General features: G+C 40.0%; 1 protein-coding gene across 7 annotated transcripts in view; it reads right to left on the reverse strand.

Annotated features, from left to right (window-relative positions):
• TRAK1 (trafficking kinesin protein 1) overlaps window positions 1–24,526 on the reverse strand; it is a 495,341-nt gene that overhangs the window by 23,609 nt on the left and 447,206 nt on the right. For all 7 annotated transcript variants that reach the window (XM_087894140.1, XM_060683688.2, XM_087894141.1 and 4 more), the window contains 3 exons: window positions 6,781–6,857; window positions 4,674–4,910; window positions 2,785–3,101 (listed from right to left, as the gene is read on the reverse strand). In XM_087894140.1, the coding sequence (XP_087750266.1) occupies window positions 2,785–3,101; window positions 4,674–4,910; window positions 6,781–6,857 (631 nt within the window). The remainder of the gene's footprint in view (window positions 1–2,784; window positions 3,102–4,673; window positions 4,911–6,780; window positions 6,858–24,526) is intronic.

The following is a 24,526-nucleotide window of genomic DNA, read 5'->3' on the forward strand; positions in this document are numbered from 1 at the left end:
CAAACATTGTTTTATATCATTTTTGTTACTAGAGACAAAATAGCAGTAGTGTTTTTGAGAAGGCATAATTCTGATTAAGATAATTCAGTTTGGTGTACTAATTAAGGTACTAGAAACTAGGGGATAGTGAGTTCCACAAACCACAAACTTGGTCCAATCACTCTCTCTCAGCTCTAGGAAGCAGGGAACAATAATCTACTTTGAAATCTTGCCAAAAAAACCTGCAGGGATTTGTCCAGGCAATCATCAGGAGGCTAGACTGCTTTAAGGCATACACTTCTCCCCCAGACCAAATTCACAATGTATCCTTTATTTGTTTGCATGTTCAATTACTATGATGATCATCTCAATCAATGATTCTGATATGTTGACTAAGAAATAAATCCAATTTACTTCAATGTAATAAAAATGATTATTAACCCTACATAGAAAGATAATGACTAATTGTCTTTCCAAAAAACATGGGCTTGGGTTAAATTTTTAAAAAATTGAACTGAGTTTAAAAAACTCAGTGATATTTCTGCCATTTTAATATAGACAGGAAAGGGGATGAGAAAGGACATTGAAAAGTTCTATCCCTCAACTTCTAAGCTAATTTAGCTAGATAAAACGGACAGAAGGGAGAAGAGCATCCTTTCTAGCAATTAAACAATAAAATAAAAATGTGAGTTTTACCCTTTTAAAAAATATTCCACTCTTATTTTTTTATATAAATAACTCAAGGCAGTGAACATACCTAATATTCCTTCCTCCATCTATTTTTCCCACAAAAAGGTGGGTGGATGGGGCTGAGAGAGATTGCCCAAAGTCAACGAGGTCATTTCATGCCTAAGGGAGAATTAAAACTCCCAGGATCCTGGTTTGACCACTAGACCAAGAGTAATCCTGTGCCTTAGCTACTAAACCAAGAATAATATGGAATATTCTTATGGATTGGACCTATCTCCCATTCTGATTTTACCAAAAACAAAAAAAATTAGTAGCTTGCCTTTTGTCACTCCAGACTAAAAGACAACACTGAGGCATTGATCATAGCAGCACAAAAACAGGCACTAAGCACCAGATCCACAGAAGCAGAGGTCTACCATACATGCACCAGGACCCATTATGCAGAGATATAAACCTAAAATGAAAGCTAGGAGAGGACAGGACAGGACAGGATATGACAGGAAAGGATATGTTTCTCTGGATAATCTAGACATACGTTTTGTGTGTGTGTGTGTGTGTGTGTGTGTGTGTGTGTGTATCCCTGTGTGTGTATTATCCCTCTCCTCTCCTCTCTCCTCTATTTTATTCTTAATATGTAATAAATAAATTAATTTCCATTATAAATTAAATAATATAATAATAAATAATATATAAATTAACTGCTATTACTAATCTATAATTGGAAATGATTTAATAAAATGCTGTAATGAAATTATGTGCATTTGAATTATATATTTTAACAAAATAGGCAAAGTGAAAAATAGAGAATAGCTAGATAGCAGATAGAAATACATGTACTGTATCTATTCCCCAAGTTGGTTTCCAAATTTCATAAACAATTATTTAAATAAATCATTCTTTTAAAAAAATATAAGGATTCTGAAAATTATCTCCTGCATAAGAGATATATGGTAAAATTTTAAAGATGATCACTAACAAAAAATGCAAGAAGAAAAAGTTTCATACACAAAAAAAAAGTTAAATCAGGAGAAACAGAGAAAATGGAGACTGAAAGTTTATTGAAGAAAACAAACTGGATGACAGAAACCTATACAATACTAATAATCAATAGATGAAAGTTGATTATCTATCTCTTCTCTAAAATATTTTAATTTGTTTAATAAGCACTTTGCAAAAGCCAAAATGCTAAAAATGTATATTGGTTCAGTTGTGCATCAGTTCCAATTCTGATGCAAATTCCAAAAAATTAAAATAGATTACAGATAAAAAGAAAAAGTGGATTTGTTAGATTCATATTATAAACTCCAAAAATGTAACCCAAAACCCAAAATTAAGCATTTGAGTGACATTTATTGCAACATTTTTTATGCATGGGTCGATTTTTTTGAAAAAGAATGTATGTTATCATAATCCTACATTTTAATAAATGAAATGCTGTATGCTGCTTTGGAATAATATAAGTAGATATTACTGGAGTATAGAGTAATCTGGCTGCAGATTTTTTTTATTCAGATGATGAAAGAAAAGCACCCATTTGAAATGACATCCTAATACTAAAAGGAGGGTCTGTATGTGGGCTTCATGGAAGCCTATTTCTGGTGAAGCAAGTGGCCTGCCAGATCAAAGCAAAGCAACTTGAGCTTTTGAAGTGAATGCTACCTTGAATTTGTTGCAACAAATTAAGGACCACTTTCAGACTGTAACACTGCAATGTAGCAAGTGTTTAGTTTGCACAGAAGTGCATGAAAGTCAATAGTCCTATAATGTTGAAATTCAATGCATTGTAACCATATAATTGTTCTTCATGTCAATGAAACTTAGATTTACAATTCCTCACTGTTTGAATGACAGAGGAATATCTAAATTAATACAGGAATTCAAGATGAATCCCTAAAAACTATAAATATTCTTCTGAATATATTAGAAACATAGCATGTTACTTTTTAAAAAAAGGTAATTCCTGTCCTCAGAAGAGTTCAAACCAACAACGAGGACAGTTACCTCTAAAGTAAAATGAGCATATATTACAAAAATTTTCTCTTTCCTGCTGATGGAGAAGAGACCACAAATAGTCACAAAGGAGAACAGATAAATGCCAAGGAACTTTATTATCACCTTCTAAGGGCTTCACAATCTGAAGCTTCTCTGGGAGGTATGAACGACTGCTGATAGATATTCCTGAATAGCCAGTAAATTCAGAAAACCCAGAGTGTGTTCTAAATGACATAATACTCTCTGTTGGAGTAATGGAACCACTATGAAGTTCCCCCTTCTCTGCTAATTCTCTCAACTTTCTTTCCTGTTCTTCTTCAAAAAACCTCCTTTCTGACAGATAATTCTCCCTCCGAAGGGACAACCTTCGAAGGGCTTTTTCCAGGTCACAAGAACCCGGTGTTCCTGGTGTTCCTGGTTTCTTGTTCTTCTCTTCATCTCTAAAACAAAGAGCAATCACACATTAATATAGGCGACAATAAGAAAGTAAGAAAATATATATATATTTATTTAAAAATTTCAGTTCAATCAATAGAATATACACTTTCAATCTGAGAAATAACTAGATAGTTTAGTAGGGGTACAGATGCAAATAGGAATGTTCTTTATCTCACTGGCTAATGTATTATACACATGCTGCTAATTTAAAGAAAAAAACTACTATGCACCATGGAACAGAAATATAGCTGATTTAATAAATATAGATAGCTTTAATAAATGCAGTATTGTATATACAATATATAGCCCTCCAAGCAGACTTATGCCCATATTTTTAAAAGAGTAGCAAATTTTGAGCTACTGCTGCCAGCTACAGCGCTTCTGCCACTCTGCTAGCCAAACAGCTGACTGGCACATACTTCTAGTATCTGCAGTCCCTGAGGATTTTTAAATTATCATTGTGGCCCTTTCCCCTGATGATTTGTGCAGGTCTGCACTACAACCATAAATAGTAAGTTATTATTTTCTGTAATCTTCAGTATCACCAATAATGTTTTTTCCCTTAATTCTCCCTAATAACAGAAATAATGAGAGCTTATATAGTACAATAATTAGTGAAAAAGAAATTATCAACCCAACAGCACCTATTTTAATTAAAATATGATGGTATTTATTTAGAAAAATGTGGTCATATTTTCTTTAGGAAAAAAAATCAGTTTGAATACTGCATATGTCAGATTAATTTTAGAATTTAGAATAGAATAGAACTGGAAGGGACCTTGGAGGTCTTCTAGTCCAGCCCCCTGCTCAAGCAGGAGAACCTATACAATCTCAGACAAGTGACTGTCCAGTCTCTTCTTAAAAACCTCCAGTGATGGAGTGCCCACGATTTCTGAAAGCAAGCTGTTCCACTGGTTAATTGTCTTTACTGTTGGGAAGTTTCTCCTTTATTTCCAGGTTGCTTCTCTTTTTTATCAGTTTCCAGAATAAGTTAAACAGCTCTGCTTTCTCCCTACTGCCTGTTAGTTTCTTGATTAATTAATTAAGCAGTACTTCAAATATGATGCTTTGTTTAATTGATATTGAAATCACTATGGGAGTTATAGTTTAATGGCTCAGAAAAATTCCAAATCCACAAACTGATTCAAACAATCATCATGCTAGGAAAATGCAGTGTGATTGTTAATTATAAATCGATTACTTGAATGAAATTAAAATTTAATTACTCAAAGTTAATTTCATATCAGCAAATAGAATAATTTGCTTGGAATACATTACTCATATGATCTGTAAGACAAATATAGTTAAGGAAGAAAATAGGTCTACATTTTTTAAGTATCTGATAATTTAAAATAAACATAATTAATCTTAAATTACAACTATATGAAAAAAGATAAAAACAGCTTGAATTAAATTTAATTTCTTCTAAATATAGAGATAATATTGTCTAGTGAACTGATCTAACCAATGAATACCGTATAATAGCAGAAGGTGAAGAAAATGGAAGAAAATCATTAGGACAAAACGGTTTTTCATAAGAGGATACACTTAAAAATTAGCCATGCATTACTAACCTAGAGTCAGTGGATTCAGTTTCTAGGATGATACTATTCATCTTATTATCCAGCTCAATATTGGAAACGTCTCCTCCATAGAAACTGGATCGTGGTGTGCTGACACAGCTAGAAATGATTGAATTCATTGTGGAAGACTGGTTAGATCCTGGGATGTTCATTGGAGATGGAGTTAGGGATCTCTGCTTTACTACCTGATTGATGTTTCGTACAGTGTCAAACACTCTCTTGTGATGACTGACAAAAACACATATAGTTAGTATTCTTCCAAATAATGTATAAACCACATTACAGTAAATATGTAAACAAGCCTTCATCAGCTAATTCCATGAATTTCTATATATAACTGAAGGGCAGCATATTATGACAGTCTGGTTTAAATTTTCTGCAATTATATTTTATCATAATTAATTATGCTTTTTTAAGTCATATTGGTCACATCACAGCAGAAATGTCTTTGGACAGAGCTGGTTCATGGGCCTTGAAACGGAGATGAGCACTGCCCCCTATAATCGGCAACGACTAGTGGAGAAAAATCCGCAGGCACTCCTTCAATAATGCTTTTATATTTTAAAAACACTCTTAGAGAAGAATAGGAATGTTATATCTTAACACTGAAGAAAAAAAATTATGATTCTTTATAATTAAATAATTAAATTCTTTAATTTTAAATTAAAGTTCATTTATAATTAAAAATTATTTATATGTATGGAAAAGGGAAGCGGCATATAGCCGTATCTTCTTCATAAATGCTGCCTATTTTTAATATAATTGACCTGTTTATTTGCCTAGATTATATCCCAACTTGACTAGCAATAGTTTTCAGACTCAAATGTTCTCTCCCAACAGAAAACAAGAACTGAATCCGAAGTTCCTGTTACTGAACATGGGATGCCACACTTCTGCAAAATAAGTCTGGTTAGAGGAGCATAATAAAATATGGTATTAATATATTTTCCCCATTTCGCAGAAATAGTTATGTCATCTGAATAGCTGTCCTAAAACAAAGTATTACAAGTTCAGTAAACAAGTTTATACTAAAAATATTAAAATGACTGACAATATGGTAATTCTTATTGGCTTTGGACAAAATTAAGAGGACTGATTTGTGAGAATTTAAGTTACAATTGTCACTTAAATATAGTTTAACAATAGTTAATGGATAAGGATCAGGAAATTTATGTAACTATGTTAGATCTTTCATAATTATTATGCTAGAATATAGATTAATATGATTGAATGGAAAAAATCTAATAATCATGTTAAGCTGCCACATAGATTAACATACTGAACTATTTATATCTGACCCCCATATTCTGGCTATCAGCTGTCATTATTTTATTGTTGATTTGATTTCTTCCACATATATACTGCCTTTCTTTCAGAGGTTGAAATAACGGATGATTCCAATTTCCAGATGGAAGATTTCCAGATGGTTCCAATTTCAGGCAAGACTCAAACTCAAACCCACACTTGTTTAATTTCACGTAAGTTGACCGAACGTCAAAGAACTTATTACTGCAAACTTGTTCAGGTAAGCTCAAGCTATGGAACACATATTAATCCCGTTTTACCACATCTAGCAATGCACCAAGTTAAAATGGTGTAGATAGGTATCTGATGACTCCAAATGTTTTAGACCACAACTCTCAGTAGCCCTAATATTTCAGTAAACTAAGAGTTGTAGTCTAGAATTTCTGAAGGACATTTGCCTACCAACATCTGCCATGCAAAACATCTGGTGAGATGGAGGGAGAATTTTTTTTTCACTGCAGAAAGTAGAGAAATGCTCTTATTATTTTAATGATATTTTCCTGATACATTTCAAAATTTGTTATTCTCAAAAAGGTTATTTTTATATTTTAATAGAGAAGTATCGTATCTTCCCTCTTTAAATAAAAAGCTACTGTCTACTTGCAATACCCTATAAATACTCCAATGTTCCCAACATTTTCTTATTTAATAATTTAAATAAAGAATGGACATTCTTAAAAGATCACTAAAGTGGATTGTGGATCACTAAATATTTTTACATATACACAAAGGTTACTGATTATTAGTGTTAAATACAGCTTTTCTACGAAGTATTACAATATATTGGTCATACTTTGAATCTGAGCAGTCAGTATCATCCAGATGCAGCTCTTTTCGCATTGATCCTTCAATTTCCGCAGCTAAGGAATCCTATTGAGACAATTTTAAATGGGGTGAGAACACATTATTCTCTCAGTCTCTCTCTCTTTTCTCTCCCACCCCTGCAATATATACAAGAAGGTAGGGTGGAAGGAATCAATTTTTGATTTTTGAAAAATCCTGTCATTATTTAGAAATGATATTTCTATATATGAATATTTAGCATTTCTAGATGCTGCTACAATATCTGCACCAAAACATATATTACATATAAATAAATGAATCTAGATGTTTTTCAATATTAAAATTTACAGACATTCTTGGAAAAAAAGTATTATGACAGAGATCTCTAACACCTATGTAGCGTTATCTTAATTCATATCTTCTTTTTGAAAAAAAGGATTGTCTCAAATAATGGTAATAATTCGCCCTAGAAAAATATTTTTTGCAAAGGAAAGTAAGTAAATTATAATAGCAAACAAAGTACTATATGTATAAAAAAGTTAATCAATGAGCCACTAGTCAAACTCTGCAATATTATTTTAAAAAAACTCAAACAATTACATCAGTAGAAAAATCTTTTATACGTGGACAACTATTTTTTACAAAATAGCTTCTAGACATTAAGTAACTGAACCAGAATAGCTGTATTGTATTATCATTATTATGGTTCACTGCGCAGTCAGCATTTTTATCTATTGACTCCTTCTCAAGAACTTGTAATAAGTAGATGTTGTTTGTTGATGTTAAAGGTATCATTGTAGGATGGTAAGCTATTCCTAATAAAGTTGTCTTTTGCAATTGACTGGTGTGGTCAATGCTGATGTTGTTCAATTTGTGCTCCAATTGTTTTGATATTTATTTTGCCATATTTGTTCTACTTCTTCTATAGAGATTTGCAGGTCTCTGTGTTTGTGATTTTCTCCAGATGTCTTCTGTTCTGCTGTCTCCAGGTATCATCATGTCCACTATCCAGACTTTTCAACAGTTTTAACTATGGGGTATTTTGCGGCAAGCGCTTGTTTGTTTGGATTCTAAAGTCCCAGAGCACTTTAGCTTCTTCATTTTCTAAAGATACTTTGTCTTTTTTGTGGAAATCTGAATTATTTCTTGTAAGCAAATGGTATTCAAGTGTATCATTGTTGCTACTTTGTCGTGGCATTGCTTGTAGTCAGTCTATGCAAACTTCTTGCAGCATCTAACTAGGTCAGGAATGTCAAACCCGATTGCATTGCGGGCTGTATCATGACGTGTCAGGCCGTATGTGACGTATCAGGATGTTTTTTGCCTTTGTGGGGCCAGTGTTGAGCAGTGATTCTATATCAGATGTGTTTTGATCTTTCATGTAAAGGAGATGGGATAACCTGGTAGATGTTTTTGATGCTTGATAGGTGTAACCTGAATTGATTATACATGTAGTCCTCAACTTAGTAGTATAGCCTTTATTGTCATTGTACATCATGTATACAACAAAATTGGTTAGTAAACATTTATAAGTTCAAAGTTACAAAAGCATTGAAAAAAATGACTTATGACCATTTTTCACACTTATGACTGTTGCAGCATCCCCATGGTCATCTGATCAAAATTAGGATGCTTGGCAACTGGGATGTATTTATGATGGTTGCAGTGTCCCAGGGTCAAGTGATCATCTTTTGTAACCTTCTGACTAGAAAAATTAATGGGGAAGCCAGATTAATTTAATAACCATGTTACTAACTTAACTGCAATGATTCCCTTAACAAGTGTGGCCAGAAGGGGTCATAAATGAGACAAACTGACTTAATAACTTTCTTGCTTAGCAGTGGAAATTTTGGACTCAACTATGGTTATAAATTGAGGATTACCTGTTGTGTTGATAAAGGAATGAGTATAATCAGCAGCAACAGCAATCGTGAAAGTAAGCCTCCTTGATTCTCTCTTGATATTAACTCTCTATCTATTGTCTATCAACGCTGAACAACAACTATGTCTTCCATTGTGCCAGTGATCTTTGAACCATTTGCAATTGAACCTCATATTTCTACTGACTCCTATTATTTCTAAGCACCTGATTATCTATTCATGTGGCACAGTGCCAATTGCCTTCTTGTAATCAATCCTTCTTGTAATCAATTGTAATCAATATACATTCAAGTTGTTCTTCCTTCTCTTGAAGTTTTTCAAAATAATCTTGTCAATTTGGAATTGATCTTTCATTCTCTTGTTATTTGGGCAGTGTTCTTTCTGCTAAGATGGAAGGAGCTTGTTTTCAAATAGATGCTGTTAGACTGCATCAACTACCGTGTTTCCCCGAAAATACGACCTACCCCAAAAATAAGCCCTAGACTGGGTTTTTTGGGGATGGGCGTAATATAAGCCCTACCCCCAAAATAAGCCCTAGTGAAGGGGGCATGGCGAGCACAGGAGGAAGTCCTTCCCCGGTCACCTCATGGAGGCTTGGCCCCTTAATCATGGCCCACAGTTCAGCTGAGCCAGCAAGGGCCAGGAGCTGCTTCTCATTCTGTCTATCTATGGAGGCCTCCCAGTGCAATGCTCTGTCGCACCTTCGGAACATACCTCCAACTTCCCTGCACAGGATTGAAAGGCTGTGTCAAATCCCTAAAAGTGATACTGCCATTCAATTGGGAGAAGGGGGAGACTTGGATTCGATTTACTAGCATTGCCTGTGTCAACAGATATTTTACAACCTATATCCTGGCGCCAAAGCACTCTGAGATCTTCTTAACATTGAGGAATGTTTATGACAGCCATATGGTCTGTTTCACTTTAAAGGATAATGGAGGATAATGATGTGAATACATATTTATCTGGTTCTCAGGGCTTTCTCTGGTAAAGAAAATATCTTCACACTTATGTATTGACTAAAATCTGCATTCTGGCTTAAGGAAGGGGTCTGTACTGCTTTAATCCTACTTGTCTTGCCTAAGGGTATTCAGACGTTGCTTTGAATCCATTGCTGTCATTTCTGCTTAATAAAAGGTTCCTTTTGAAGTACTACATTTCAAGAGTTTTTACTTTCTTAAGTTGGAAGGAGAGGCAATCCTTACAGGCTGAAGGCTTCGGAGGGAGCATTTTTGGGATGTGCGTCTATGCAGAGCTCCCCAAAGATAGAATGATTGGCAAGGAAATGGGGGGGGGCTGATCAGAGCAAGGTGAAGCCTCCAGCCTTGCAATCCTATGCAGGGAAGGCGGAGGTATGCTCTAAAGCTGTAGCAGAGTGTTGCACCAGGAGACCTTTGCAGGTAACATTTCTGAAATGTTAACTTTTAACACCGTACTCACAGGAAAATCCCCCCCCCCATCACGGTTTGATTTGCTTTCTGTGAAGCTTTGTGCTGAGAAAGGTCCGTGCTTTCTCATTCCCTTCTTCCCTTCCCCTCCTCCGGCTGCCCATTTCAGCTTTTGCAGACAACTGTCCGCCAGGGTGGAGGATCCCTGATGGGGTGCAATCGAACTTCCAACCCCAATGGACCTAGTGAGCATGAGCTATCCCAACCCAGAAAGAGGAAGGAGCTGATTGGGGGACTGTGGAAAATTCTGGAAGTTGAAATCCACAAGCCTTTAAATGGCCAAGCAGCTGCCCGTGCTGCTGCTGGTCACTTCCCCCTCCTGGCAGTGCTGCTGTCGGCAGCGCTGTAGAACTGTTCCTGCCTGGCCAAATGAATCATCTCAGATTGAAAAGCTCCTGAGAGCCACCAGTCTGCCAGGGCCCCTTCACAAGTGGCCACTGGTGGAGCCATGCCACCTCATCTGCCGCTGTCCCATGCTCTGCCGGAATGAGAGTTGCAGTGCCCACCAAGGGCTGAAGAGCACCGGGCTCAGTGTAGCTGTAGCCCAGCGCCTGAAGCACCGAGTAGGTGTGCAGGTTGGCACTCAGCAGCCCAAAGGAGGCAGCAGGCGAAGGGGCACAGGCAGCACGGCTCCACCTGCGATGCCAGGAGCATGGGTGGGTGAGAATCTCCCCACTGGCCAGGCACTGAAGCTGCCACTGCTGGGGAGGGGAGGAAGAGTGAGATAGGGAGAGTGAGCTGATCCAACCTTGGAGGTCTGGCGGTGAAGTGCTCTCTCTCTCTCACACACACAAATACACAATGTGGCGTGGCCAGCATTGCGGCGGTACAGTGCGGATTCCAAGGATCATAGCTGTCCTGTAGGGACAGCGAAGAATGGAGGCACAGGCTGGCATGGATAGGGAAAACACAAGTTCCCTACACACAACACAAGCGCTGGCATAAGTCTCTGACCCAGCAGTGAGGGAAGGCAGCCATCGGAGCTGTCAAAAGCCGGGGTGACCACAAACAAGATGAGGAAGAAGAGTGAGGTGATCATCTGGGTGAGAGAGTGAGGTCTTGGAAACATTATATGCCACCCTGAGTCTTCGGAGAGGGGCAGCTTATTAATTAAATTAAATTAAATTAAATTAAATTAAATTAAATTAAATTATTAAATTAAATTAAATTAAATTAAATTAAATTATTAAATTAAATTATTAAATTAAATTATTAAATTAAATAAAATTGTTAAATTAAATTAATTAAATTAAATTAAATTAATTAAACATGATTCCTTTAAATTTTTTTTCTCCTGAACTTTAAAAGTATCCAAATTAAAGAGAACTGGCAAAGAGGAGACGGGAGGGAGCAGAATAAAGCTACCTTCCCACTTCCGGAATAGCAGCAAAGAAGTGGAAGCCATTAATAAGGACTAATTAGTAAAAGCGGGCAAAGTAATTTAACAAATTTAAGAAATTGGAAGCAGATTGGGAAAAGAGGCTTCTCTGGCTAATGATGCGTATTTTGAAAATTTGAAATTTTTGCAGCTGGGAGTTTAATGCTGAAAGAAGAAAAGTAAATTGACATTTTAAGACTATATTAAGTGAATTGCAGTGCGATCTAGTGGTGACAGAAGAAATTAAAGAGAATAAAGGAGCAGATCAGAGTGGAATGACCTTGGACAGTATTTTTGGAAACTGGCAAGAAGATTTTGATAAGAAGTAGTCTTGTGATTTTGTAACAGAAGGGAAAGATATAGAAGGAAAAAAAAGAACGAAAGCTGTTTCTTTTTTTCCCTTCACTTGATGGATCTATAAATCTTGGAAGATTTTGGAATATTATTATTATATTATTTTTTCTTTTCTGTTTTTCCTTTTGTTCTTTTCTCTCTCTCTCTTTTTTTTTTTTTTTGGTAGAAGCATCTTCTTTCTGAATTTAAAATTTTTATGATTGGCATGAATTTTGTTTTTTCTATTTTTTAACTCTTTTTAGGAGATTATAAATATTTTTTCCACCTTTTTATTGAAGGTTGGATATTTTGAGCAAGTACACGGGTTTGAATTTTCATTTTTGTTTTGAGGTGGGTTTTTTTTCTCTCTCTTGTTTTTCTTTTTCTTTTTTTTATTCTTGCTTTTTGGGGCATCTTGGTTGCTTTTGACTTTTTATTCTTTTTGGTGTTGTTTTTTCAGATACAGTCTTTCTACCTTTTTTTTCTCTTATATGGAGTATGGATTAAATCTATGTGGATTAGGGTAGCAAGAACAGAAGAGTCTGAGTGGGCAGTGTAAATTTGAAGAAATTGAATATTTGGATTATAAATTGGGCAGTAAGATTTGAAAAAACAAGATGAAGAAAACAACACAACATCTATCATCACCATCAATATCTACAGCATCTGGTACTACAGGGCAAAAGACAACAGAACCCACATCACAGCAAGAGAAAATAAACACAGAATTAAAAAATATGCTACAGACTATATATGAACATCTTAAGAAAAGATTAGATAAGGTAGATGGGAGAATGGAAAAATGGAAGGAAACATGGAATAAATGGAAGGAGAATTGAAAGAAGTTAAAGAGATGATAGAGAAAAATGAACAATGATTGCAGCAAATGGAAGAAAAAGCAGAAGCAACAGAGAAAAAAGTTGAAGAGATGAACTATAGACTTACAATTGCTAATAAAAATCAGGAAAAAACAATTATAATTCTGGAAATGGATAAAGCTGACTATTATCTAAGGCATGGGTCCTCAAACTTTTTAAACAGGGGTCCAATTCACAGTCCCTCAGACTGTTGGGGGGCCAGACCGGCTGGGTGGGCATGGCTAAGTGGTCATGTGACTGGGTGGGCATGGCCAATTTAGCAGTCCATTTTGCCAATTTAGCAGTCCATCTATCCATCTATCTAATCTATCATCTCTATATCTACCTACCTATCTCTCTTTGTGTGTGTGTATCTCTCTCTCTCTCTCTCTCTCTCTCTCTCTCTCTCTCTCTCTCTCCTGGGGCATCTTCTGCAGGATCCCCTTCAACCCTGGCAGTGCATTGGAATACCTCATAGAATTCCATTCCATTCCATCCCATCCCCATTCCCACTTCATCCTATTGCTATTGTTATTCCATCCCATCCCATCCCATCCCATTCCCATTCCATTCTTTCCTATTTCTATTCCATTCCATGCCCTTCCTGCCTCCCTTTCCAGGGGTAGAGACAGCCATCCTTCTTCAGGGGCAGGCTGCCTCACCAGCCAATGCCAGGACTGATATCTATGTGTGGTAGCTAAATTCCACAAAGGAAATACAGTAGATTTAAGCAGGGGGAGATCCGGTCTGTCAAAAACAAAAAAACCCACCTGCGGAAGGAGCCGCCATGGGCAGTGGGGGCTGGGGGGGGACTATGCAAAAGGACGTTTGCCTTAATATGGGGGGGGGAATATTTGAATTTTCGTCCACAGGTAGCGCTACCCCGATGGTTCCTATAGTCATAATGAGAGATTTGAGGGGGCGGCAGAGCGGAACAGCCAAAAAAAAAACAAAAAAAAACCCGAAGAAATTCAACTGTTACAAGTGGATTATTTTGCATTTGAACATTCTGACGGAATGTTTCTTGTTATTTCACACACATACCCCCCCCCCCCAGTTTGGCTTCAGCCCTAATTCTTTCATAGCCCTGAGAATTCTGAGAGTTGGAGTCCATAGGTTGTAAAGGTGCCGTAGGTACTCGACCCTGACTTTTAAAAAAAGTTCCACCTGGGAAATCAGGAAGCGAAAAAAAAAAAAAAACCCACTGGAAGCCCCAGAACAGTATGGCGTCTCCGCGCTGACATTTTCTCTGCACAGCATAGTCTTTTTTCTTCTACTTTTGCTCCAGGTTCGTCACCCTCTGGGCAGCCCTATCTGGGGTAACTGCCAGCCTGTCCATGGGAGCTGTGAAGTAGTGCGAGGAGAGAAGCGGAAATGGAGGTGGGGGTGTTCAAAGAATCCCACGTTGCGCAGATCCACAGAAAGGAGGGAGGTTCACCTGATTCCTGATTGATTCTCATTCCAAGCCCGAAATCTCTCCCAAACTCAAATTGCCTTACTGTTGCCAGAGAAAATTGACCTTCTGAGCAAGCAAAGATCCCCCCTTGATCTGTGAAGAAACAGGAGACATTTGTGACAGCTGCCCCCCCCCGTTTGAGCAAAGCTGCCTCCACAAAGCATCACACGGTGTAATTATGCAGCAGGCGCAGGCTTTCCTGTTGGGACCCTTCGGTTTCCCCCCTCCCCAGTGGAGCGACAGTGGACCGAAGTCCCTGGCAAATCTTCCTCAGCTGGCAAAAGGTGCGGCCCGTTTTTGGCCTCCCCCGCCCCCCCCAGAAGCACTCTGACAGCCAAAAACAGGGCACATGGACGCTTTCCGGGGCCTACGCCTGCCCCTTTTTTGGCCTCCTCCGCCCCCCAGAAGCACTCTGCCGGCCCTTGCAAATGTAAGCCCTTCATATGGCCAAAGGGTGGGGGCCGGCAGGTGGGTGTGGCGATGTGGGCAGGGTCAACACGGACTGGATTAATGACTTTGGCGGGCTGCATCCATCCCGCAGGCCGTAATTTGAGGATGCCCGGTCTAAGGTTTCAAAATATTGAAGAAGAAAAGGGAGAAAATTTGGCAGAGAAAATTGCAGAGATACTAGCAGAAGCAATGGAAGAAAGTAAGGAAGGGATATTAAATGGGATTGACAAAATATATAGAGTGCACACAAGATATGTGATGAGAAGCAATCTGCCTAGAGAAATTCATGTTTTCATGCAATTGATGAGAAACTCGATGATAAAGCACAAAGGAAGAGAAGTAGTAGCACTGAAACAAATTGCAAGAAGAGTGAGAGATCTGAGAAAAAAATATCATTTTCTCACGACATGTTTGATAATGAGAGGAATAAATTATAGATGGTTGATTCCAGAAGGAATATTGGTGAACTGGCCAGAACAAAGATACAGATTAGACTTAATAGAGAAAGCGGTCTTATTTTATAAAGAACATATAGATGTCCAAGAAAAGAAAAGATTGAGAGACAAAAGTGGGGATGGACGACAGGAGAAGAAAGAATAGCCAAAACAGACAATGAGAGAAAAGAAGAGAGAGCGTTGAGAGAAGGAGCAAGAGCGAAAGAAGTTAAAGAACAAAGGGAGATAAGAACGACTAGATCAACAAAGCAAACAAATAAATAAAAAATGGAAGAAGAAATTAAAATAATATCTTTGAATATAAATGGACTGAATTCCGCAATAAAAAGAATTGAATAAATTAGAGAAGCTAAAATTAGAAATTATATGCCTACAAGGTTCATATTGGAAAATAACATAAAAAACTTTTGGAGTAAATAAAATTGGGGACATTGTATACAATATTGGCCTGTCAAAGTAAAAGAGTAGTAGTACTTTACATTAAACGGACAATTCAATCCAAACAAATATTTGAGGATGAGGAAGGAAGAGTATTAATGGTAGAAATTGTAATGAACTACCAAAAAATATTACTTGTGGGTATATATGCTCCAAATGAAAATCAAGAAGAATTTTATTATTATTATTTATTAAATTTTTATACCACCCTTTTCCCGAAGGACTCAGGGCCATGTACAGCCATATTAAAACAACATATACCCACAAAATTTAAAAACAGTTTAAAATATATTAAAAATTTTGGCCCTTATATTAAAAACTACAAACATTCATTTTCTAAGCCAGCCCGGCCTGTTGAAACAAAAGAGTCTTAAGGGCACAGCGAAAGGTACGTAGGTCAGGGATCATGCAAATCTCCAGGGGCAGTTCATTCCAGAGGGCAGGTGCCCCCACAGAGAAGGCTCTCCCCCTGGGTGTCGCCACTCGACATTGTTTGGCCGACGGTACCCTGAGGAGTCCCTCTCTGTGGGAGAGTATTGGCTGGTGGGAGGCTATTGGTAGCAGAAGGCGATCTCGTACATACCCAGGTCCTAAGCCATGGAGCGCTTTAAAGGTGGTAACCAATGCCTTGAATCGCACCCGGAAGACCACTGGGAGCCAGTGCAGCTCGCGCAGGAGAGGTGTTACATGGGTGTGACAAGTCGCCACCATAATCACCTGCGCTGCTGCATTCTGGACCAGTTGGAGCCTCTGAGTGCTCTTCAAGGGCAGCCCCATGTAGAGAGCATTATAGTAAATGAGGGCATGAGTGACCGTGTGCAAGGCATCCCGGTCCAGAAAGGGTGGATCAGGCGAACCTGATATAAAGCTCCCCTGGCCACAGCCGTCATATGATCTTCTAAAGACAGCCATGCATCCAGGAGAACACTCAAGTTGCGAGCCCTCTCTGAGGGGGCCAAGATCTCGCCCTCAATAGTCAGCGATGGAGCCAGCTGGCTATACCAGGACGCCGGAAACCACAGCCACTCGGTCTTGGAAGGGTTGAGTCTGATCTTGTTTCTCCCCATCCAGATCCGCATGGCCTCCAGGCACCGGGACATCACTTCAAGGGCATCATGGGGTGGTCTGGGGTGGAGATGTACAGCTGAGTGTCATCAGCGTACTGATGGAACTTCACCCCAAAACCACGGATGATCTCAGCCAGCGGCTTCACATAAATGTTGAACAGAAGGGGCGAGAGGACCGACCCTTGTGGCACTCCACAAACAAGGCGCCTCGAGGTCGACCTCTGTCCCTCTGCTAACACAAACTGCATACAGTCAGAGAGGAAGGAGGAGAACCACCGCAGCGCCGTGCCCCCCACTCCCAACCCCTCCAATCGGCGCAGCATGATACCATGGCTTGACGGTATCAAAAGCTGCTGAGAGGTCTAATAGGACCAGGACAGAGGAACAGCCCCTGTCCTGAGCCCTCCAGAGATCATCAACCAATGCGACCAATACCGTTTCCATGCTGTACCCCGGCCTGAAGCCCGACTGGAACGGATCCAGATAGACAGTTTCATCCAGGTACTGGGGAAGTTGTCGCGCCACCACACTCTCAACAACCTTCGCAACAAAGTGAAGGTTGGAGACTGGACGATAGTTCACTAATACAGCCGGGTCCAGGAAAGGCTTCTTGAGGAGGGGCCTCACCACTGCCTCTTTCAGGGAGGGAGGGAAGAAACCCTCACTCAAAGAAGCATTAATAATTCCCTGGAACCAGGCTCGTGTGACCGCCTGGGAGGCCAGCACCAATCAGGAGGGACACGAGTCCAATAAACATGTGGCAGTGCTAAGCCTACCCAGAATCCTGTCCATGTCCTCGGGAGTCACAAGGTCAAACCCCTCCCAGATAACACTCTCAAGACCCACCTCCGTCACCCCATCTGAATCTACCCAGTTGGAGTCCAGGTCTTCCCGAATCTGAGTGACTTTGTCATGCAGGAATTGCACAAAATCCTCAGCCCTACCCTGCAAGGGGTCTTCCCTCGCTCCCAAATGAAGGAGGGAGCGGGTCACCCTAAACAGGGCTGCTGGGCGATTCTCTGTAGACGCAATAAGAGCAGAAAAATAATTAAACTTTGCCGCTCTTATCGCCACTAGGTAGATCTTAATATGGGACCTCACCAGTGTTCGGTCAGATTCGGAGTGGCTGGCCCTTCAGTTGCTCTCCAGGTGTCTTTTCCGGTGCTTCATCTCCCTCAGCTCCTCGGAAAACCAAGGAACCAATTGAGATCGGCACCGGGTCAGAGGCCACAAAATTACACAGGAAAATACTAGAATATGAATATGAAGAAATTTGCATGAGACTTTAATGCGATTGTTGATAACGAGCTAGACTATAAATCTACAAAAGTAAATAAAAATCCAAGAAAGACACTTCCGAAAACATTTCACACAATGATAGATGAACTAAGCTTGCAAGATGCTTGGAGAAAAAGAAATCTTGGTAAAGAAAAAGAAGAGTCTTGGTAGTACAGGGGTTTAAGGCACCCTGTTATTAAGCTGGTTATTAAGACCAGCTGCCTGCAATTACTGCAGGGTTCGAATCTCGCCAAGGCTCAAGGTTGACTCAGCCTTCCATCCTTTCTAAGGTAGGTAAATTGAGGACCCAGTTGTGGGGGCAATAAGCTGACTTTGTATAAATATACAAAAGGATGAAGGCTATTGCTGAGCACATTGTAAGCCGCCCTGAGTCTTCGGAGAAGGGCGGCATATAAATCAAATAAAAAAAAAATCTAAAGGAGAAACAATATACATTTTATTCAAATAGGCCAATGTCATGGTCAAGAATAGACATGATGTGGATGTCAACAGATTTAATATCTAAGATAATATTGATATAGAAGCAAATATATGGGCAGATCACATATATCCAATAATGATGATATGGAAAGGACAAAGAAAAAGAATGAGATCGACATTAAATCAAAGTTTATCAAATGAGAAAGACTTCATACAATATATGGAAAAAGAATGGACTTTTTTCTTTAAAGAAAATAGAAAAGAAGATACATCATTGCAAAATGTATGGGATACTAGCAAAGCATATATAAGGGGTTTGGCAATGACCTATGCAGGAAAAAGAAACAAACAGAATAGACAAGCTCAAAAGAAATTGGAGGAGGAATATAAGAATTTAGAAAAAGAACTGCAAAAAAAATCCACAAGATAAAAAAATCAAAAATCTAATGGACTTGAAAAAACATAAATTGAATTTAATAGAAAATGAAGATCTGGCAAGGAAAATAAGATTATCAAAGCAAAACTTTTTTGAAAATGCAAATGAACCAGGAAGATGGCTAGCATATACAATGAAGAAAGAAAAAGAAGGGGAATTGATAAATAATTATTAGATCAAGAGGGAAAGATACGCTATCAAAATGAGGAAAAGAAAAAAATAATTGAGGAATATTATAAGAAACTATATCAACAAGAGCAGATACCAGAAGGAAAAATAGAACAATATTTGGAAAAAGTAAAGACTCCCAAAATACCAGAACAATTTAAAAAAGCATTAGAAGAAAGAATATCAATGATGGAATTGATGGAGGGAATTAAAAAACAGAAGAATGGAAAAACCCCGGGACCAGATGGGTTACCAGCAGAATTATATAAAAAGTTGCAGGATGTACTAAGCAATACATTGCTACAAGTATTTAATGATTTACTAATAGAAGCCAAGGTTCCGAACTCATGGATGGAGGCGTATATAACTCTTATACCAAAAGAAGAAACAGATTTACAACAAATAAAGAATTATAAACCAATTTCACTATTAAATGCAGATTATAAAATATTTGCATCAATTATGGCGGAAAGATTGAAGAGATTAAATGAATTTATACATTTAGATCAAAATGGTTTTCTGCCTAAAAGACAAATTATAGACAATATAAGAAATATATTGGATACATTGGAACATGTAGACAGAAAAATAAGACAAGATAAAGAAATAAAAGGGATGAGAATTAAAAAAGAAGAATATAAACTACAAGCATTTGCGGATGATTTAGTATTCATTATGGAAAAACCAATAAAACAGGCCCAAAGCTAATTGAGCAAATAAAGGAATATGGAGAAGTAACTGGATTGAAAATAAAGATAAGACAAAAATTATAGTTAAAAATATGAGAGAAAAACAAAAGAAGCAACTAACCGAGAAACTAGATATTCAAATAGTGAAAAAAGTGAAATATCTGGTCATCCAATTAACTTCAAGATGTATTACAGTGAAGGAAGATCATTATTATAAACGGAGAAATCAAATCAAACTTGGAAAAATTGAAAAATTTACAATTATTCTTAAGGGGAAGAATAACATTAATCAAAATGAATGTATTGCCAAGACTGTTGTTTCTCTTTCAAACAATTCCGATAAAGCTGGAGAAGAAATACTTTTAGGATTTGAATAAAATGATGTGGAAATATATATGGCAAGGGAAAAAAGCAAGAATCAATCTTAAATTGCTCCAAGCTTCTAGAACTAGAGGGGGATTTGTTCTACCAAACTGGGAATTGTATTTATTTATTATTTATTTATTTCATGTATTTATATGCCGCCCTTTTCCAGAAGGACTCAGAGCGGCGAACACAAGTTAAAAACATGTACAACAAAATCCCATTTTAATCCAAATTAACTAATAAATAATAAATAATAAAACCCAGAATCAGAGTCAGCCTATTTACTTGAACAGCCAAGTCTTCAGGTCCCGACGGAAGGAGTGGAGATCAGGAGCCGTCCGGAGCTCGGTAAGCAACTCATTCCAGAGGGTGGGAGCACCCACAGAGAATGCCCTACCCCTGGGCGCCACCAGACGACATTGGCTTGCCGTTGGAACCCTGAGGAGAGCAGCCCTATGTGAGCGAACAAGACGGTGGGAGGCAGGCAGGAGAAGGTCATGCAAATATCCCGGACATAAATATGTAGGGCTTTATAGGTGAAAATCAGCACCTTGAAGCAGACCCAGAGAACCACTGGTAACCAATGCAGCTCACGCAGGAGAGGTGTTATATGGGAGTAACAAGGGGCTCCCGTAACAACCTATGCAGCTGCATTCTGGATCAGCTGGAGTCTCCGGGTGCATCTCAGGAGCAGGCCCATGTAGAGGGAATTGCAGTAATCCAAGCGGGAAGTAACCAGGGCATGAGTGACAGTGTGAAGGTCATCTCGGTCCAGGAAAGGGTGCAACTAGCGCACCAGGCAAACCTGTGCGAAGGCCCCCCTGGTCATGGCCGTCTGGTGGTCTTCTAGGGACAGCCAAGCATCCAGGAGGACACCCAAGTAGCAAGCCCTATCAACGGGGGCAAGTTTTTCCCCAACCATCAAAAGTGATGGGGTCTCTGAAACCCGAGATGCTGGCATCCAGCATCCACAGCCACTCAGTCTTGGAGGGGTTGAGTCTGAGTCTGTTTCTACCCATCCAGGCCCGCACCGCCTCCAGCCTCCAGGCAACGGGACATCACGGAAAGGGCATCTCTGGGGTGGTCTGGGGTGGAGATGTATAACTGGGTATCATCAGCATATTGATGATATCTCACCCCGAAGCCACAAATGATCTCACCCAGCGGCTTCATATAGATGTTAAAGAGCAGGAGGGAGAGAACCGACCCCTGAGGCACCCCACAATTTAGGGGCCTCGGGGTGGACTTCTGCCCTCCCACCCATACAAACTGCAAGTGACCTGAGAGGTAGGAGGAGAACCACTGTAAAACAGTGCCTCCCACCCCCAACCCCACAAGTCGCTGCAGTAGGATACCATGGTCGATGGTATCAAAAGCTGCTGAGAGGTCAAGTAGGACCAGGATGGAGGAACAACCAAGCGGCGGTGCTAACTTGGATTAAAGAATGGATTTTATTGAGAAATACAAGACTATTTACTTTGTAAGGACATGATTTACAACTAGGTTGGCTTTCTTATGGTATGGAAAAAGTAGGATACATGGATACTTTCAGAAACATTGAGTAAGGAATGGTTTATTAGCTGTATGGGAGAGAGTAAAAGAAAAAGATTATATGAAAATACCAATGTGGCTTTCAACAATAGAAGTGTTGACACATCCAAATATGATTAATATGGACAAAATTGTAAGATATAAAGACATTTTAACAGAGAAGGGAGAACTAAAACAGAAGCAAGATTTAGAAAAACAAAGGATTGGGACTGATTGGTATACACGGCTGCAGATACAATCAAGATATGATAAAGATTTGAAGCAATAAGGCTTTAATATGGGGGAATCAGAGTTGGATCAGATAATGACTGGAAAGGATGAAAAAATGATTTTAAAAACTGTACAATTATTAGTGGCAAATTGGACTAGAAGATGAAGAAGTTAAAGAAACAATGATAACATGGGCGAAAAACTTTAGTTATGCAATAGAATTAGAGAAATGGCCACAACTATGGGAAAGGAATTGTAAATTGACAATGGCAACTGCGTATAAAGAAAATTTATATAAAATGTTTTACAGATGGGGCATATGCCACCGGAAAGATTAGCAAAAATGTTTAAGGATAAATCAGCCAAGTGTAGGAAATGTTCACATTTGCCGGGATCATATTATCATATGTGGTGGTCATGTATAGAAGCAAAAAATTATTCGTCTAGAATACAGACATGGTTGGAGGAAATGTTACATAAACCTGATGTCAGCACTTCAACCTGCATTTACTCTAGTGCTGACATAAGAAGGAGAAGAGGGGGCAGCTGGCAAGAGGATGCTTGACTTCTTACCTACTTATTTTCCCTGAAGATAATATCCCCTAGGAGATGAGATGGGAGGGGGGACATTCCTGGGAGCTGAAGTAGTAGATATGGGGAGAGTGATTTGGAAGAGGGCCAATGAGATGCAGAGAATTGGGGAATGGAAAGGGAAGGTTTGGGGTCAGGAAGTCATTGTTGGCTACGCCACAATCGGGGACAGGTTGTCGTGCTTAATAAAATGAAAGATTTCTTCAAAGACTATTTGTTTGGAAATGCAATTTATTTTATTTGAGACGACATCGAAATCTGACAGATAGCCAACAATCCTTTCCAAGCCAAGCTGGCTGACCTCCAAACCTCCAGCTCCCTTCCAGATGTATGGAGTGAATGGAGATGCAGCCCGGACATCATGGCAGAAAGTAAGCTGTCCGAAGAGAGCTTAATTCAGGCAACTGGAAAAGAGCCAGTTCTGATCCCAGCCAGCTTGGATGCTACGGGGCCTCAGGATATTACGGAGCCTCAAACCCCCCCTCCTCCATCGAAGCTGCCAGACAGCCAAGATCAGACGATTGTGCCACAACCCAAGAAGAGAAAAGATGAGTATTTGGGGGTTTTGCCAAAAGCCGCAGAGGCTGAGTTTCCCATCCCGAGCGTTCAGGGGAAGGGGAAACCCCTAAGTGAATTGGGGAGGGCAGACTGGTTATGGGACTGGCAACAGGCCAGGCACCAAAAAGCTTCAGGGAAGCCACTCGAGAGCCCCATAGGTGAATTGAGAGAGAAATTTGACCGTGCCATCCTTGGAGAGGGGGGGCCATCATGCAGGCCAAAGGAGAAGAGGGAACCAATCTGGGCTGATGAACCAAGAGGCTGCAGACTGAACCACAGCCCTTCTCTCCCCCCACAAGCAGAAGGAGAAGAAGCCCAAAGATGCATCCATGAGTTCCTCCCTTACATAGCAAGCAGAGCAGTCTGGATAGGACATCACCTCCCCACCCTAGAATGAGAGATGAGGAAGAGGACCAGCGGCACCGAGGCCAGGCTTACAGAGCTCCGCGCTGGGAGGAGAGGGCAGCGAGGGAGGACCCACCCCGTTTCAGAGGGAAGTTCGATGGCGATCCAGACCAGCTAGCCTAATTCCTCGACACAGCTGAGATCTACATCGAGCACTATGGACACCTCTACCCATTGCCCAGAGCCCTAGTGAGTGCCATTTCAGAAGGGTTGGAGGGAGAAGCAAGGAGGTGGTCAGCAGCCCTCTACAAGAACAGGCCCCCGCAACTGCAAGACGCAGATGGGTTCTTACAACTACTACGAGCCCGGTTCAAGGAGGCAGAGGAGGACCCCTATGTGGAGGATGAGCTCAGGAACCTAATGCAGAAGGGGAGGCCCATCAGAGAGCATATCTGTGAATTCAGGAGAGTCATTGGGACCTTACCTCCCTTACCAGAGCGACTACTGGTATATTTCTTTAGAACAAGCCTAGACAAGTGAATCGCCCAAGTGACTGCTTATCGGGACATCCTGAACCGACTCTCCGAATGGTTCCGAGTAGCGATAAAAGTCGACAGAGGGTTGCAAGCCAATGACATGTCAAAGCAACCAGATGGCAAGCAGAGGGGCCAACCGGACCAGGGACCACCCATTAGATGAGAAACCACAGCACCACAGCCCACCCAGAGGCCTGTCGTCCCGCAGAGCCCACTGAGGTGCTACAGGTGTGGGGGGATTGGTCACCTGGCCGCAGCATGTGGAACCCCAAGGCCGAGATCAGACCCACCGCCCAAGGCACGACCGGAATGAGGGCCCAGCGCACCACCAACGCGCCACGGAAAATCCCCCAGGGTCCAGAGGTCTTCACCCACCTAACTGAAACAAGGGGGATCCCAGATGATGGAAATCAATCCCCCGAATTGTATGACAGCGAGGACAAGGGTGAAGACGACCCAATGGTGAGTGGACCCATCCACCCTTTTCTTTTCCCCATACGCCTAACAGCCCCAAAAACAGGGACCCAAGGGACTTTCCAAGCCCTAATAGATTCGGGCTGCACGAGGTGCCTGATTAACCTACCCACAGTCCTAAAATTAGGGATCTGAGTCAAAAAGCTCAACCACCCAATTCGATTTGAACAAGTTGATGGGTCTCTAGTGGGCAGAACTTACGCCACACACCTGACCGAACCAGTGAAGCTGGAGCTAGCAGATCACTGGGAAACGATTCGGTTCATAATAGCCCCCAAAATGACAGATCCAGTCATACTGGGACTCTCTTGGCTAGACAAATGGGGCTCCATCATCTGGTGGGAAGAGGG

Source organism: Pantherophis guttatus, chromosome 4 (assembly GCF_059756535.1).
Source record: "Pantherophis guttatus breed Tessera chromosome 4, ASM5975653v1, whole genome shotgun sequence".
Taxonomy (NCBI): Eukaryota; Metazoa; Chordata; class Lepidosauria; order Squamata; family Colubridae; genus Pantherophis; species Pantherophis guttatus.